This window comes from Aquarana catesbeiana, unplaced genomic scaffold (assembly GCF_042186555.1).
Source record: "Aquarana catesbeiana isolate 2022-GZ unplaced genomic scaffold, ASM4218655v1 unanchor233, whole genome shotgun sequence".
In the NCBI taxonomy this organism is placed as follows: domain Eukaryota; kingdom Metazoa; phylum Chordata; class Amphibia; order Anura; family Ranidae; genus Aquarana; species Aquarana catesbeiana.
In genome coordinates this window covers 2,133,062-2,147,294 of record NW_027362661.1, presented here as the reverse complement: position 1 = coordinate 2,147,294, position 14,233 = coordinate 2,133,062, and the positions used below count along the sequence as shown (strand labels likewise).

Below are 14,233 nucleotides of genomic sequence, written 5' to 3'. Positions count from 1 at the left end.
CCATGTTGATGGGGACAAGGGCCTTTTCCCGACAACCCTGGCCGTTGGTTGTCGGGGTCTGCGGGGGCAGGGGGCTTATCAGAATCTGGAAGCCCCCTTTAACAATTGGGCCCCAGATCCTGGCCCCCCACCCTATGTGAATGAGTATGGGGTACATTGTACCCCTCATCCATTCACCTTCTAAAAAAAGTGTCAAAAATAAAACAGAACACAGGTTTTGAAAAAAAAAATTTAAGGCAGCTCTGGCGTTACTTCCAATTTCTTCTCCCCTCTCTGGCTCTTCTCCCTCTTCTGGCTATGTCTTTTCCTTCTCCGGTTCTTCTCCGCTCTATGCTGATGACTTCTAACCCTTTCCAGTTCTTCTCCCTCTGTCCGCTGTCTTCTAGCCCTCTCCGGTTCTTCTCCCTCTGTCCGCTGTCTTCTCCCTCAGTTCTTCCTCCGATGTTGACTCAACGCTCTCACCCGCTCTAATGCTAGGTATGCGATGTGCCACTACTTATATTGACATGGGGTGGGGTCACCAGGGTGACATCATACAGAGGCCCCACCCCTTATGACATCACCGCCCCATCATGCCCCTGGCGGTAACGTTGGCCAGGGTTGTCGGGAAGAGGCCCTTGTTCCCATCAACAAGCACCAACCCCCCCCATGTTGAGGGCATGCAGCCTGGTATGGTTCAGGAGGCGGGGCCCTCACTGGTTCCCACCCCCTTTCCTGGCCTGCCAGGCTGCTCACTCAGATAAGGGTCTGGTATGAATTTTGGGGGGGACCCCACACTATTTTTTAGGTGTGGGGGTTCCCCTTAAAATCCATGCTAGACTGGTATGGTCTTGGAGGGGGGAACCCATGCCTTTTTTTTACATTTGGCGTGGAGTTTACCCTAAAGATTCATATCAGACACAAAGTGCCTGGCATTGTCGGGATCAAAGTCGGATTCCCCTGTTGATTGAAGTCGGATGGATGTCGGACTTCAAGTCACAGGGCAAAGTCGGATCCATAGTCGTACGACTGTCGTGTCATACGAGTTTGAACCTGGCCTGAGAGTCTATCTCTATTGTGCCATAAAGGACATCAAGTTTCGCCATATTCCAAGGTTAGGAGGACAAGCCAACTCGAACGCTATGGATGTATTATGAAGGTAACTGTAAAATATGTGGAGATTGTTCTCAATCAAGATGATTATTATGTTCATATATAAGTGTGACTTTTATAGATGGACAGATGTGCCGTTCATCATCTGATAAGATGGAACTATGAACAACGTTGAGGCTCATTTCGTTTTGGTGAAATTGTACCAGAAGGAACCTCACTGTTTCTGTATACAGAATAATGTATAAAAAGACATGATTATGACCCAAAATATCATCCTAACACGGGTTTAGTCATAATATTATCATATACTTGTTTATTGGTAATCCCATTATATATATTTAGTGTGCTGGAGATGATCATTATTGCCCAAATATTGGATGTGTGCTGCCAGATCTATAATCAATAAATAGTTTAGTGTACAAATTATCTTTTTTTCTTTTTATTGTGTACAACTATTATTAAAATTGCTATATAAATATCCACCTCCTGATGGATAAAATTCTCCATTTAATTCCTGTTAGACCAGAAAGTACTGATCATACATACATCCAGGGCTTTTTTTCAGCTGGAACTTGGTGGAACTCAGTTCCACCACCTCTGGCTCAGGCCCACTGCTCCGTGCTCACCACTATCACTTGTAAACACAGAATCTACTTTTGAGTTCCTGCACCTATTTTCTGAGAAAAAAAGCCCTGCATACATCAGGAATAATATCTCCTCTCCAAGGCATTGTATAGTTCTCACAAGGTCCCATTTGTGAAGTATTAATTGTTCCCTATAATAAATTAGTTAAATCAGTCCCTAGATAGACTCAGAATGAATAGGTCTGGTCATAGGGTGCCACCTCGTGGTAAAGGGAGGTAATACAAAAGTAAACACATAAGTGGTTATCAGACAAAACCACCAATAAGGAGAAGGTCCCACCCTCTGGGCGGGGTTTATTCACATTTTATGAGAGGATTGTTTTACCACTCAGTAAGATGGGAAGGGGATACATTGAGGGGGGAGGACATCTACACACCATCTGGAAGGTAGACACCATCTCCTGAGGACACTCAGATCATCACCTAGAGGAGAGATGCCATTCCGGGGAAGCTCAACTCCACCCATTAATTGGCAGCCATCTTTGTGTCTGATCCTCTATTATCTGATACTTGGAGGGTAATTATAATATATAATAAAAAATAATAAAGAACCCAAAGGGTTAACGCTGCGCTAAAAGGGTATATATTGAAAATAAAGTGTAAAAGCCGCCAGCACTAAAAGTCTAATACCGAACTCCAATACATCAAAGACATAAAATGTGCAGCGCTAGAACTTAATATGAAGGTGAAACAAAACTTATATATATATATATGAAATATATGCACACCAAAAACAAAACTTAAAAAGTGATAACCCACCAAAAATTGACACAACAATAGATTCGATGGGATGTTTGGTGAAAAACAGGTCTCCCATAAAAGACTAAAGCAGATGTCTTACCATATAAAAAAAGGAGTTAATAATTCTAAAAAATGTGAATAATATAAGTGTCAAAACACAAAGGAAAATGCATACAAATTAAATGTGCAAATAAAGTCCCGATAGCAGGTAGTGCAAAACTGATAAGTCCATATGCAATGTGAATTAAAATCCAATGTGAATATAATCCAAAGGGAATGTGATACAAGTGAGTCCAACATCCAGAGATATTTACACCCAAGTGAGATATGAGGCTCCTTACCAGCTCGAGATGACCACCATAACAGTGGTCTCACCAGGCATTTGGGAAATTATCAGGTCACCCACAAACCTATGCTGATATCCACAGTTGAAATCGTGGTACTCAAAAGACAAAAGCAAAATATGCTCCCATAGTGTAAAATTGCAACACAAAGTGGTTTATTGAGCTATAAAGGTTGCACTTACAGAAATCTCCATCCGTTAAAAGCATGTAGCAAAAAGTAAGGATCGCGGTGTCTCCACGAACTTCCTCCCGCTTACTGTGTGTATCCCATCAATCACAAAGGAAAAACGTAATGACGTCAGCGTCACAGGCTCCATCCTACGCATTTCATCACGATAGGACGTCGTCTGGGGATTGGCTGAGGGGTCAGGAGTATGTAATGTACAATATAGAGCATATAGTGCAGGGGTCAGGACTATGCAATCTACAACATAGAGTATATAGTACAGGGGTCAGGAGTGTGTAATGTACAACATGAAGTATATAGTGCGGGGGTCAGGAGTATGTAATGTACAACATAGAGTATATAGTGCAGGGGTCAGGAGTATGCAATGTACAATATAGCGTATATAGTGCAGGGGTCTGGAGTATGTAATGTACAATATAAAGCAACCCTCAAAAATTCCACAGGCCTCACATTTTGCGGACCAGGAGCAGGGGCAGACTAGGCTGACAGTTTCCTGGCTGCTTGTTTCTGACAGAAGCGGTGCGGCCATCAGAGCGGGTTCCCTGGCCCCCGCCGCTCTGATGTCCTGTAAAAAATGATCAGGAAACTGTCAGCCGGAGAACACAGAGTGGCAGGGCCGGACTGCCCTGGAGCTGCTTTAAACTGAGGCTGCAGCGTTCCCCTTCCTCTCTCTCTCCTCCTTCTCCTCTTGAGTATCATGGAGATGCCCCCTGTGTGTCACGGAGCTGGGTCTGTTTTCAGCGGCGCTGTAACAAATGTCCTGCCCCTCCAGACCAGCTCGTGTGATAGTAGATGGAACACTGATTGAATCAGTGTTCCGCTTTTAACACAAGGCGGTCTAGGGGGGCGGGAGCTTGTTACAGGGCCGCCGAACACAGACCCAGCTCTGTGACACACAGCGAGAGATGCCCGCTGTGTGTGTGATCCATCATATATGGTGAGTCTCTATTGATGGGCACAGTGAGTTGCATTGATGGGCAGTGAGGCTTCATTCACGGGCAGTGAGACTGCATTCATGGGCAGTGAGGCTGAATTTATGGGCACAGTGAGGCTGCATTTATGGACACAGTGAGCTCCATTGATAGTCAGTGAGGCTGAATTTATGGGCACAGTGAGCTGCATTCATGGGCAGTGAAGCTGCATTCATGGGCACAGTGAGGCTGCATTAATGGGCAGTGAGGCTGAATTTATGGGCACAGTGAGGCTGCATTTATGGGCACAGTGAGCTGCATTCACGGGCAGTGGGCTGCAATTATGGGCTCAGTGAGGCTGCATTCATGGGCAGTGAAGCTGCATTTATGGCACAGTAAGGCTGCATCAATGGGCACAGTAAAGCTGCATTAAAGGGGCACAGTGAGGCTGCATTCATGGGAGCAGTGAGACTGCATTGATGGGCACAGTGAGGCTGCATTCATGGGCACAGTGAGGCTGCAATGATAGGCACAGTGAGGCTGCTATAATGGGCACAGTGAGGCTGCATTGATGGGCACAGTGAGAGTGCATTGATGGGCACAGTGAGGCTGCATTCATGGGCACCGTAAAGCTGCATTTGATGGGCACAGAGAGGCTGCATTCATGGGCACTGTAAAGCTGCATTTGATGGGCACAGTGAGGCTGCACTGGTGAGCACTGATGAGGCTGCACTGATGGGTACTGATATGCTTTATGTTAATATTGTTAAAGTTGTTGTTAATATTTCTTTTTGGAACTTCATTCTGCATAAAACATTTAACAGTGTAATTACATGAGATAATTTACAAGGGCATGTTTAGGGGCAGACTTAGGGGCAGGGCGGGGCAGGGCAGGGGAGGGGTTGGGTGGGGCAACTGGTGGCGAGTAACTCTTAAGGCCTAGCTAGTGACTCAGGACTTGAAATTTTGAGCCCTGACATAGAGTACATAGTGCAGGAGTCAGGACTATGTAATGTACAACATAGAGTATATAGTGCAGGGGTCAGGAGTATGTAATGTACAACATCGAGAATATAGTGCAGGGGTCAGGACTATGTAATGTACAACATAGATTATATAATGCAGGGGTCAGGAGTATGTAATGTACAACATAGAGTATATAGTGCAAAGGTCAGGACTATGAAATGTACAACATAGAGTATATAGTGCAGGGGTCAGGAGTATGTAATATACAATATAGAGAATATAGTGCAGGGGTCAGGACTATGTAATGTGCAATATAAATATATTACCCCTCTGGCACCCCAAAAGTGGGTAAGGGGCGGTCCAGTATTTCACCCCAGGGCTTAGTGCATGGCTAAAATACGGTGACCAAGAAAGGATATTGGGCGCCGGGAACATTTGTCTTTTTGAAGTGTTATTGCAGATCGGTTCAGGAGGCGAGGGTTAGGGGGGTTGGGGGTCTCAGATTTCATAGCAGATCACTTAAAGACTCTCCAGATCAATGTCTAGTCTCACAGTGTCAGAACCTTTAAGCCAAACTGGCAACACTATAAGCACATCCCTAAAATTTAACTGCACTCTTCAAGTGAGTCACTAGGCCCTTCTAAGAGACCGGCTTTCTTCCTGGCTCTCCAGCAAGGGCCCCCCCCCCTTCCCGGGTCTCCTCCTTGGCACAGCTTCCTCCAGACTAGCCAGGACAGCTTCAGGATAATTTCAGCACGTTAGGCCCCAAAACAGGCTGTTGGGCCAGGGGAAGAGAGCGAGCACATGGACTGTCCCAAATATTTATACCCTCCCCCAGCATGCACCAGTGGCATAAACCTCCTACTGTTTAAATATCGGTTGTCTTCATTTTTATTAGAAGTTCTGTCATTTTTCAGGTTGTCAGTAAAAAAAATGTGCTCAGTCAGTAAATTGTCCATGTTTTGTCAGCAAAAAATTCTGCGGGAGGTTGGCAACACTGATGGGTAAAATGTTGTATGTAAGGGCATACCTCCCAACTTTTTGAGATGGGAATGAGGGACACCTATCAGCAAAAGTATGCAGGCATAGGACACACCCCTTGCCACGCCCCCTTAAAGGAGAATTGTACAAAAAAACAAGATTGGTAAAACCCACAAGTGCTTTTTTACCACTACTATTCCTTTATTTGATGAAAGGTTTAGCACTGGGAAACACTTTAAGATAGATAAAAAGTGCATTGTATATACAACTATATAGATCAGACCAAAATGAGGGACAAATGAGGAGGAAAGAGGGACAGAGGGACATTGCTCCAAATCAGGGACAGTTGGGAGGTATATGTAAGGGGGTTAAAAGCGCCACGTATTGAGGTGGTTAAAGGAATGGTTACCATGAGACATTTCTTGGGGCTGCAGTTCCTCTGAACTCCACAAGGTGGTGATCTCATTTCTACCCAGACAGGAAGTCTCTATAGAAAATAGACAGGAAGTGATGTCTGGTACAGAAAGGAAGTGATGTGGCAGGAAGTAGAGAGAAGACATTGTTGGAAGAAGCAGTAGAGGAGGTAATAAGATCTTATTTTCTATTTACACCCAGTAACCCCCCCGTCATGTCCGTCCTCTTCCTCCATAGTCACTGTGATGTCTTTTATCTCCAGCAGATGATGATACACACATATATAGTGTGGAAATGTAGAATAACCCCGTATATTACAATGAGGGATTGTAAGCTCTTTTGAGCAGGGCCCTCTTGTTTTTTTATTGTATTATAACTGTATCGTCTCCCTTTTATATTGTAAAGCGCTGCGTAAACTGTTGGTGCTATATAAATCCTGAATAATAATAATGAGGAAATTTATGGTCTGTACCACGAGGGGAGTTATTGATGTCAGTAAATGTCGGTTCCAGACATTGTATGTGGGGGGAATGAAATGATAATTAAAGGTTGGGATTAGGGAAGATTTCTGAAACATTTTACATGATGAATCTCACAATAGGAGTTAAAGCGGGGGTTCACCCACACCGCCAAAAAAAAAAATATTAAAAGCCAGCAGCTACAAATACTGCAGCTGGTGACTTTTAATACATGGCCACTTACCTGTCCCGGGGTCCAGCGATGTCGGCAGGGGACGTCGAGAACCCGCTCGGTTCTCGGCAGCTGCCGCCGCCATCCTAGGTGAGGGAATCAGGAAGTGAAGCGTTGCGGCTTCACTTCCCGGTTCCCTACTGCGCATGCGTGAGTCGCGCTGCGCGTCCCTAGTGGTCCCCGCTCTCTGCTGGGAGCTGTGTGTTCCCAGCAGACAGCGCGGTCGGGACAGGAAGAAGCATAGACTCCCATGGGAGTCTATGCCGGAAGTGGGTGCAAATACCTGTCTTTGACAGGTATCTGAACCCCCCTCCCCCCTGAAAGGTGCCAAATGTGACACCGGAGGGGGGGAGGGTTCCGAAAAGCGGAAGTTCCATTTTTGTGTGGAACTCCGCTTTAAAAAGAGACTGGATTTTGGGGGGGGATCAAAAAAGACGTCCAGATGGAAATCAAAATTGATTTTTCAGCTCAGTACAATTGTTCTGGCTGGACTGAATATTGATATTGAATTGTTTGCTTTTGATTCATCTGTTTTATGCCTTTTTTTAGTATTTTTTATATAATTTTAACAGTTATTGATGATTATATAAAGTTGTTTTGTATGAATTTAGTGATATTTGGTGATATAGAAGATGTAATTCTGGGGGCTATAAATGATTAAGGAATCTGGGGGGGGGGGTGTAGGAGTGCATTTTAGGACCTCTTCACCTGCCAATAGCCCTCCTGGACATAGATTGGTGTTCTCCAATCCAAACACGTCGGATGTTGCCAGGTTAGGTGAGGTGCCCTCTCTGGTTACATCTAAGTGGTATCCGGCCCGCCATCCACCGGAGTGTCTGCGGTTGGGACTCTGGCAGTGGATTAGCTCTTCTGCTCCTTATGCAGATATTCCCCATTTATTGCTATAGAGGTGTCTATTGGTTCACAGGCACCACAAACTCTGTGGGACTACAGGGCCCAGCACACCTAGTCATCTACAGCTGGGGGGTTTCTGAGTAAGTTCTTCCAGGTTACCCCAGGAGTTGTCTGACACTTTGTTATCAGAAAGTTTTATTGGGACTATCATGTTGTGGATTCAGATATTTTGCTCATAGTGCAAGCGCTGCCCGAACATTTATTATTTGTAGATTAACCCCTTCAGGGTCAGAACATTTCCCCATTTATGGGGCCGGAACATTCCCTTCATTTTGGAGATAAATTCTAGTAATATGTTCCTCTAAACAAACAGCACTGACAATAAATAGACAAGACAATGACCATCCTGACCATACATGGCCTTCAAAGGGCAATTATTACACTACACAGGCAGCCAATGGGCAATCATTACAATATGCAGCCAACACAATGATGGAGTGCAGGGGTGAGGAGTATGGAGCATAGAGCCCCTTACATTGCTGGTTCCAGCATTGGTGTCAGAGGGGCGAAAATACTGAGGCTCTGAGCAGAGAAGTAACTAGAACCTTCAGGCTGGGTTCACACTGCAGACGGCCGCGGATCGCACAGGAACACTGTGCATCCCTGTTCTTCATTTCAGGGATGAATCAGGGACCAATCTTTGCCTGAATTTGGCCCTGAAACTGAGCCAAAGATGCACAGCGTTTCTGTGCTAGCTGCTCCGCAGCCACCTCGGATATATGTGACCCAGCTCCATAGAGAGCCGATCACATTCTCCCGTCATGCGAATTGGATGCGGAGAAACCCGCATCCAATTCGCATAGGTGTGAACCCAGCCTCAGGGCCCCGGTGAAAGAAACCATGAAGGACCCCCCTGACCCACTGGTCCCATGGCCCTTTCCAGCGGTCCCAGGACCCTTCCCACTGATCTCGAGCACAGAGCTCACCTCCGCTGATCACACGCACAGGGCTCACCTCCGCTGATTACACGCACAGGGCTCACCTCCGCTGATTACACGCACAGGGCTCACCTCCGCTGATTACACGCACAGGGCTCACCTCCGCTGATTACACGCACAGGGCTCACCTCCGCTGATTACACGCACAGGGCTCACCTCCGCTGATTACACGCACAGGGCTCACCTCCGCTGATTACACGCACAGGGCTCACCTCCGCTGATTACACGCACAGGGCTCACCTCCGCTGATTACACGCACAGGGCTCACCTCCGCTGATTACACGCACAGGGCTCACCTCCGCTGATTACACGCACAGGGCTCACCTCCGCTGATTAGACGCACAGGGCTCACCTCCGCTGATTAGACGCACAGGGCTCACCTCCGCTGATTAGACGCACAGGGCTCACCTCCGCTGATTAGACGCACAGGGCTCACCTCCGCTGATTAGACGCACAGGGCTCACCTCCGCTGATTAGACGCACAGGGCTCACCTCCGCTGATTAGACGCACAGGGCTCACCTCCGCTGATTAGACGCACAGGGCTCACCTCCGCTGATTACACGCACAGGGCTCACCTCCGCTGATTACACGCACAGGGCTCACCTCCGCTGATTACACGCACAGGGCTCACCTCCGCTGATTACACGCACAGGGCTCACCTCCGCTGATTACACGCACAGGGCTCACCTCTGCTGATTACACGCACAGGGCTCACCTCTGCTGATTACACGCACAGGGCTCACCTCTGCTGATTACACGCACAGGGCTCACCTCTGCTGATTACACGCACAGGGCTCACCTCCGCTGATTACACGCACAGGGCTCATCTCTGCCAATCGCACGCACAGGGCTCACCTCTGCCAATTGCACGCACAGGTCTCACCTCCACAGATTGCACACACAGGGCTTACCTCCGCTGATTGCACACACTGGGCTCACCTCTACCAATCACTTCCCGCAGAGCCCAGCGAGGTGCTTTGCTCTCTGTTACCTCATATCTGGCACAATGCAGCCACTGAAGTTTCCAAGTGATGGCAAAGGGTGGGATGAGGTACAGGAATGGGGGGAAGGGTGGCTCAACTGGTGTGCCAGGGGTATGGGCAGGGATGACAGAGTGATGAGATGGGGAGGATAGATAGGAATGGGAGGGGCAGATGAAGGGGAAATAATATGGGAAGCCCTGGAAGGGGAACCCAGGTGTTGGGAGGACAAGAGAAGAGATGGGGGGCAGAAGGCTAAGCAGAAACTCCAGAAAGCAGCTGGCAGAGGTAGGAGAGGATTTGGAGATGTGCAGAGAGAGGATCCTGCCACCCACACATCTCAAGGGCTCCACGCACACACTGAGGACCCCCACACCCCATACAAGCACTCGCCATGCTCTGGACCCTGTAGCTGGCATCAGTGAATGGTCCCTTAGAGCCGGCACAGAGCCCTCTCAGTATGTAGAACTTCAAGCTTGCGTCTGGGGAGGAGGAGTCGGGAGAAAATTTGGCTGATGTTGGAGAGTGCTGTGCCCACGTTGGGGGCAGATCAGGGACAGCAAGGGGGCTCTGCAAAGGCTGAATGTACTTCACACCCTCTTCTCAGCAATCCTACTTGGCAATCACTGGGGAAGCCTCCACTCATCCTGGGAGTCTTTACTCTGACAGCAGGACCCTTTCCTGCTGTCTTGGTGCCCTCCCTGTGTTGGCGGAATGCCAGGGCTCGGTGGCAGGTGTGGCCTTTGCGACCACAGTAGTTCCGCCACTGGTTCTGAGTAAAGTAGGGTCTCTGAAGAGGTAGTGGGACTAAAGGACTCTGCAAACCTCTGAGGGTTTGAAGGACTTTGGGGGTCTCTTAGGAAGTAATAGGGCTGGACAACTCTGAGAGGTTAGTGGGGCTGAGGGAAGATCTGTGGGGGACAAAAAATAGACGGGGACATTTATAGAGGGGCATGAAGGCAGTAGTTCTTAAATGTACAGCAACCCTCCTATCCCCCCCCCCCCCACCCCACATCGATATCCTATTATTGTGTGACCAATACCATCCAAATAATTTTTACTTTCATTTCCCAAAGTTATCTGTCTATAAGGAGACCTGTATAGGTCAAATGACAGCACCAATGAGGATGGAGGAGGAACGAAGTCACATGACTGAGAAGATACTAAACTTCACCCTGGAGATCATCTACCTGCTGACCGGAGAGGTGAGGAGGATTCTGGGAGGTCACATGACATCACTCTTATCTCTATTAATAAAACACAGACCTGACGGGAGAGGTGAGGAGGATTCTGGGAGATCACATGACATCACTCTTATCTCTATTATTAAAACACAGACCTGACCGGAGAGGTGAGGAGGATTCTGGGACTCTAACATGATATTCCTAATGGTTTTCCAATACAGAGATTTCCTCTTGTGAAGTCAGGTGATCATATGACCATCACAGTGCCTCCATGTGACTCCCTAAAACCTGAGAGACACAACATGCAGAAGATTCTAGAAGTCACCAAGAAGATGATGGAGCTGCTGGCAGGAGAGGTGAGCGGTGCCGGGAATTCTGGGACATTATCCAGTAACAGACAAGGGATGTGTCTGGATGGTGACTGTATCATTGTGTGTGTCAGGTTCCTATAAGGTGTCAGGATGTCACTGTCTATTTCTCCATGGAGGAGTGGGAGTATTTAGAAGGACACAAGGATCTCTACAAGGACGTCATGATGGAGAATCAGCCGCCCCTCACATCACCGGGTAAGAGGAGACTTTATTGTAAAGGAGAGAGCAGTACGGAGGGTCCACCTAGATCCCCCTTCATCTGATAAATACATAGAAACAATGTATTCAGTCAGTGTGTATACTATATAGTCCTATCTGTCCTATCTATCCTATCTCTCTTTTGTTACACATATTTCTACCAGCTGGACATTTTATATCTGATGATTTGATTGGAGCACATTGATTTTACACATTGATAATAATGTGATAACATCCTCAAACATTTGAACCTTAAACAGAAAGTGATAATGAGGGAGGAGTCAATAACCCAATGATGGTGGTCTTCAGGATCAGTCCATTCTTCATCTTGGTTGTTCTCCCCCCATCTCCCCCCATCCTCACGCTCTGACCTCTGGTGGGGCTCAGCCCCGCTGTTATTCATGACTAAATCATGGACTAAATAGGAAGTGCAGGACTTCTTATGTTGGGAAGATGATAATGAGTGATAGAGGGGGTGGGGACACTCGTCCTATAATCCCCTCATCACTGTCACTCCTATAAAAGATAGTTCTCGTTGTTTCCTCACTCTCTAAGGTCCATGAATAAAGAAATGAACTGGTAGGAGATCAGAGGACCCATTTACTAGTTATCTTGAGGGTGGAATTGTAAGATCCTCAGAGACAAAGCTGCCTGATGTGGGCGGAGTCCTGGTTTAGGGGAACCAATCTGTTCATGTCTAGTAATAATCTTTTTATTTCTATTTTAGTAGGACGGAAGATGAGGAAAACCTCAGAGGATTGTCTCACTTTGTCCCCAGACTGTAAAGTAGAAGATGAGGACATCACACAGTATAGTCCAGGAGAAAACCCGACTACCTCAAATATCCATCCGGCACCACACAGTGTAGATGGACCATCGTATTCCTCTTATCCTGAGGAACCTCAGACTGTGAGGGACGGTGCCGTCCTTCTAACAGATAAGAGGTTTTCCTGTACTGAGTGCGGGAAGGGTTTCCATTTAAAATCTGATCTTAATGTGCATAAAAGATCTCACACAGGAGAAAAGCCGTATTCCTGTCCTGAGTGCTGGAAATGTTTTTCAGTGAAGTCCAGTCTTTCCAAACATCAGAGATCTCACACAGGGGAGAAGCCATATTCCTGTCCTGAGTGCGGGAAATGTTTTTCAGTGAAGTCCAGCCTTTCCAAACATCAGAGATCTCACACGGGGGAGAAGCCGTATTCCTGTCCTGAGTGTGGGAAATGTTTTTTAGAGAAGTCCAATCTTTACACACATCAGAGATCTCACACAGGAGAAAAGCCGTATTCCTGTCCTGAGTGCGGGAAATGTTTTTCAGTAAAGTCCGGTCTTTCCAAACATCAGAGATCTCACACGGGGGAGAAGCTGTATTCCTGTCCTGAGTGCGGGAAATGTTTTTCAGAGAAGTTCAATCTTTACATACATCAGAGATCTCACACAGGGGAGAAGCCGTATTCCTGTTCTGAGTGCGGGAAATGTTTTTCAGTAAAGTCCAATCTTTCCAAACATCAAAGATCTCACATGGGGAGTAGCTGTTTTCCTGTCCTGAGTGCAGGAAATGTTTTTCACGAAAGTCCAGTCTTTACAGACATCAGAGATCTCACACCGGGGAGAAGCCGTATTCCTGTCCTGAGTGAGGAAATTGTTCCTCACTGAAGTTCTGTCTGTCTATACATCAGGGTTCCCACACAACCCTCGAGGTGTATTAGTGCCTTGAGTGTGGGAATTGTGTTCTATATGATTTTATCAGCACACATCACAGCTCTCGTGGGGAAGAAGCACTCTCTTTTATACAACTGATTTTTTTTTTATATTCCTTAAAGTGGAGTTTCACCCAGAAAAAAAAATTAATGTGCATGAAATAAATTAAAAAAAAAAAACATTTGGAGAAATTTTTTTTTTTTACTTACATTTTTATGCCTGTTGCTATGTGGTCGATCGAAATCTGCCTCCTTCATCAGCTCAGCTCCTGACATCACTTCCCTTGGCGCCTCCGCTCGCTACTGCTCCTGGAAGATGTGTGTCATCATTTCCCAGGAGTCAGTGGGCTGCACCGAGGGCTAGGTTGCCATAACAACGGGGTGGGCACTTCCGACAACGCTGCCCGTTGTTATGGCAACCTGTATACTTTACAGCGCCACCATGGCGCATTACTGCGCATGCGCGAGAACTGGCGGGGCATGCTGGTCGAGCAGCAGCACCGTATCCCGGAACAGGATGCTTGTGGGCTTCACATGCCCACAAGCAAAATGAGAACGAACAGAACACCAAGATCAAAGTTATTTAAACAGATGAAACCGGACATCGGGGGAGAAATAAAACAGAAGACGTGAGTGTTAAAACACCTTTTTAAATGCTTGTAAAAGGTTTAAAAAAAAATATATATATAGATATAGATATATATATCTATATCTATATATATATAGATATAGATATATCTATATATATACAGTATTTATCGGCGTATAACACGCACCCCAATTTAGGAGGGAATTTTAAGGAAAAAAAAACTTTTAGGAGGGAAGTTGAAGGGAAAAAAACTTACATTTAAATGCCCATCATTGCAGCCTTCTCAGTGCAGCCTTGTCAGTTCAGCCTTCCCCAGTGCAGCCATGTCAGTGCAGCCTTGTCAGTGCAGCCTTCCCCAGTGCAGCCTTCCCCAGTGCAGCCTTCGATCCT

The 14,233-nt window shown here is 46.7% G+C and overlaps 2 protein-coding genes across 9 annotated transcripts in view; one reads left to right on the top strand and one right to left on the bottom strand.

Moving 5' to 3' along the window:
* LOC141121836 (uncharacterized) overlaps nucleotides 1-14,233 on the top strand; it is a 963,509-nt gene that overhangs the window by 57,741 nt on the left and 891,535 nt on the right. For 2 of the 7 annotated variants that reach the window (XM_073611558.1, XM_073611554.1), the window contains exons 1-4: nucleotides 6,369-6,449; nucleotides 10,881-11,009; nucleotides 11,210-11,344; nucleotides 11,431-11,554. The exons of 3 other annotated variants lie outside the window; for them this stretch is intronic. In XM_073611558.1, the coding sequence (XP_073467659.1) occupies nucleotides 10,914-11,009; nucleotides 11,210-11,344; nucleotides 11,431-11,554 (355 nt within the window). In that variant the 5' untranslated portion in view covers nucleotides 6,369-6,449; nucleotides 10,881-10,913. Of the gene's footprint in view, nucleotides 1-6,368; nucleotides 6,450-10,880; nucleotides 11,010-11,209; nucleotides 11,345-11,430; nucleotides 11,555-14,233 lie in introns of those variants that run through there. 2 more of the 7 variants (XM_073611555.1, XM_073611553.1) reach the window with 1 other exon arrangement.
* The window catches only part of LOC141121865 (uncharacterized), a 306,769-nt gene that overhangs the window by 235,902 nt on the left and 56,634 nt on the right, over nucleotides 1-14,233 (bottom strand). The gene's annotated exons all lie outside the window — the stretch shown is intronic.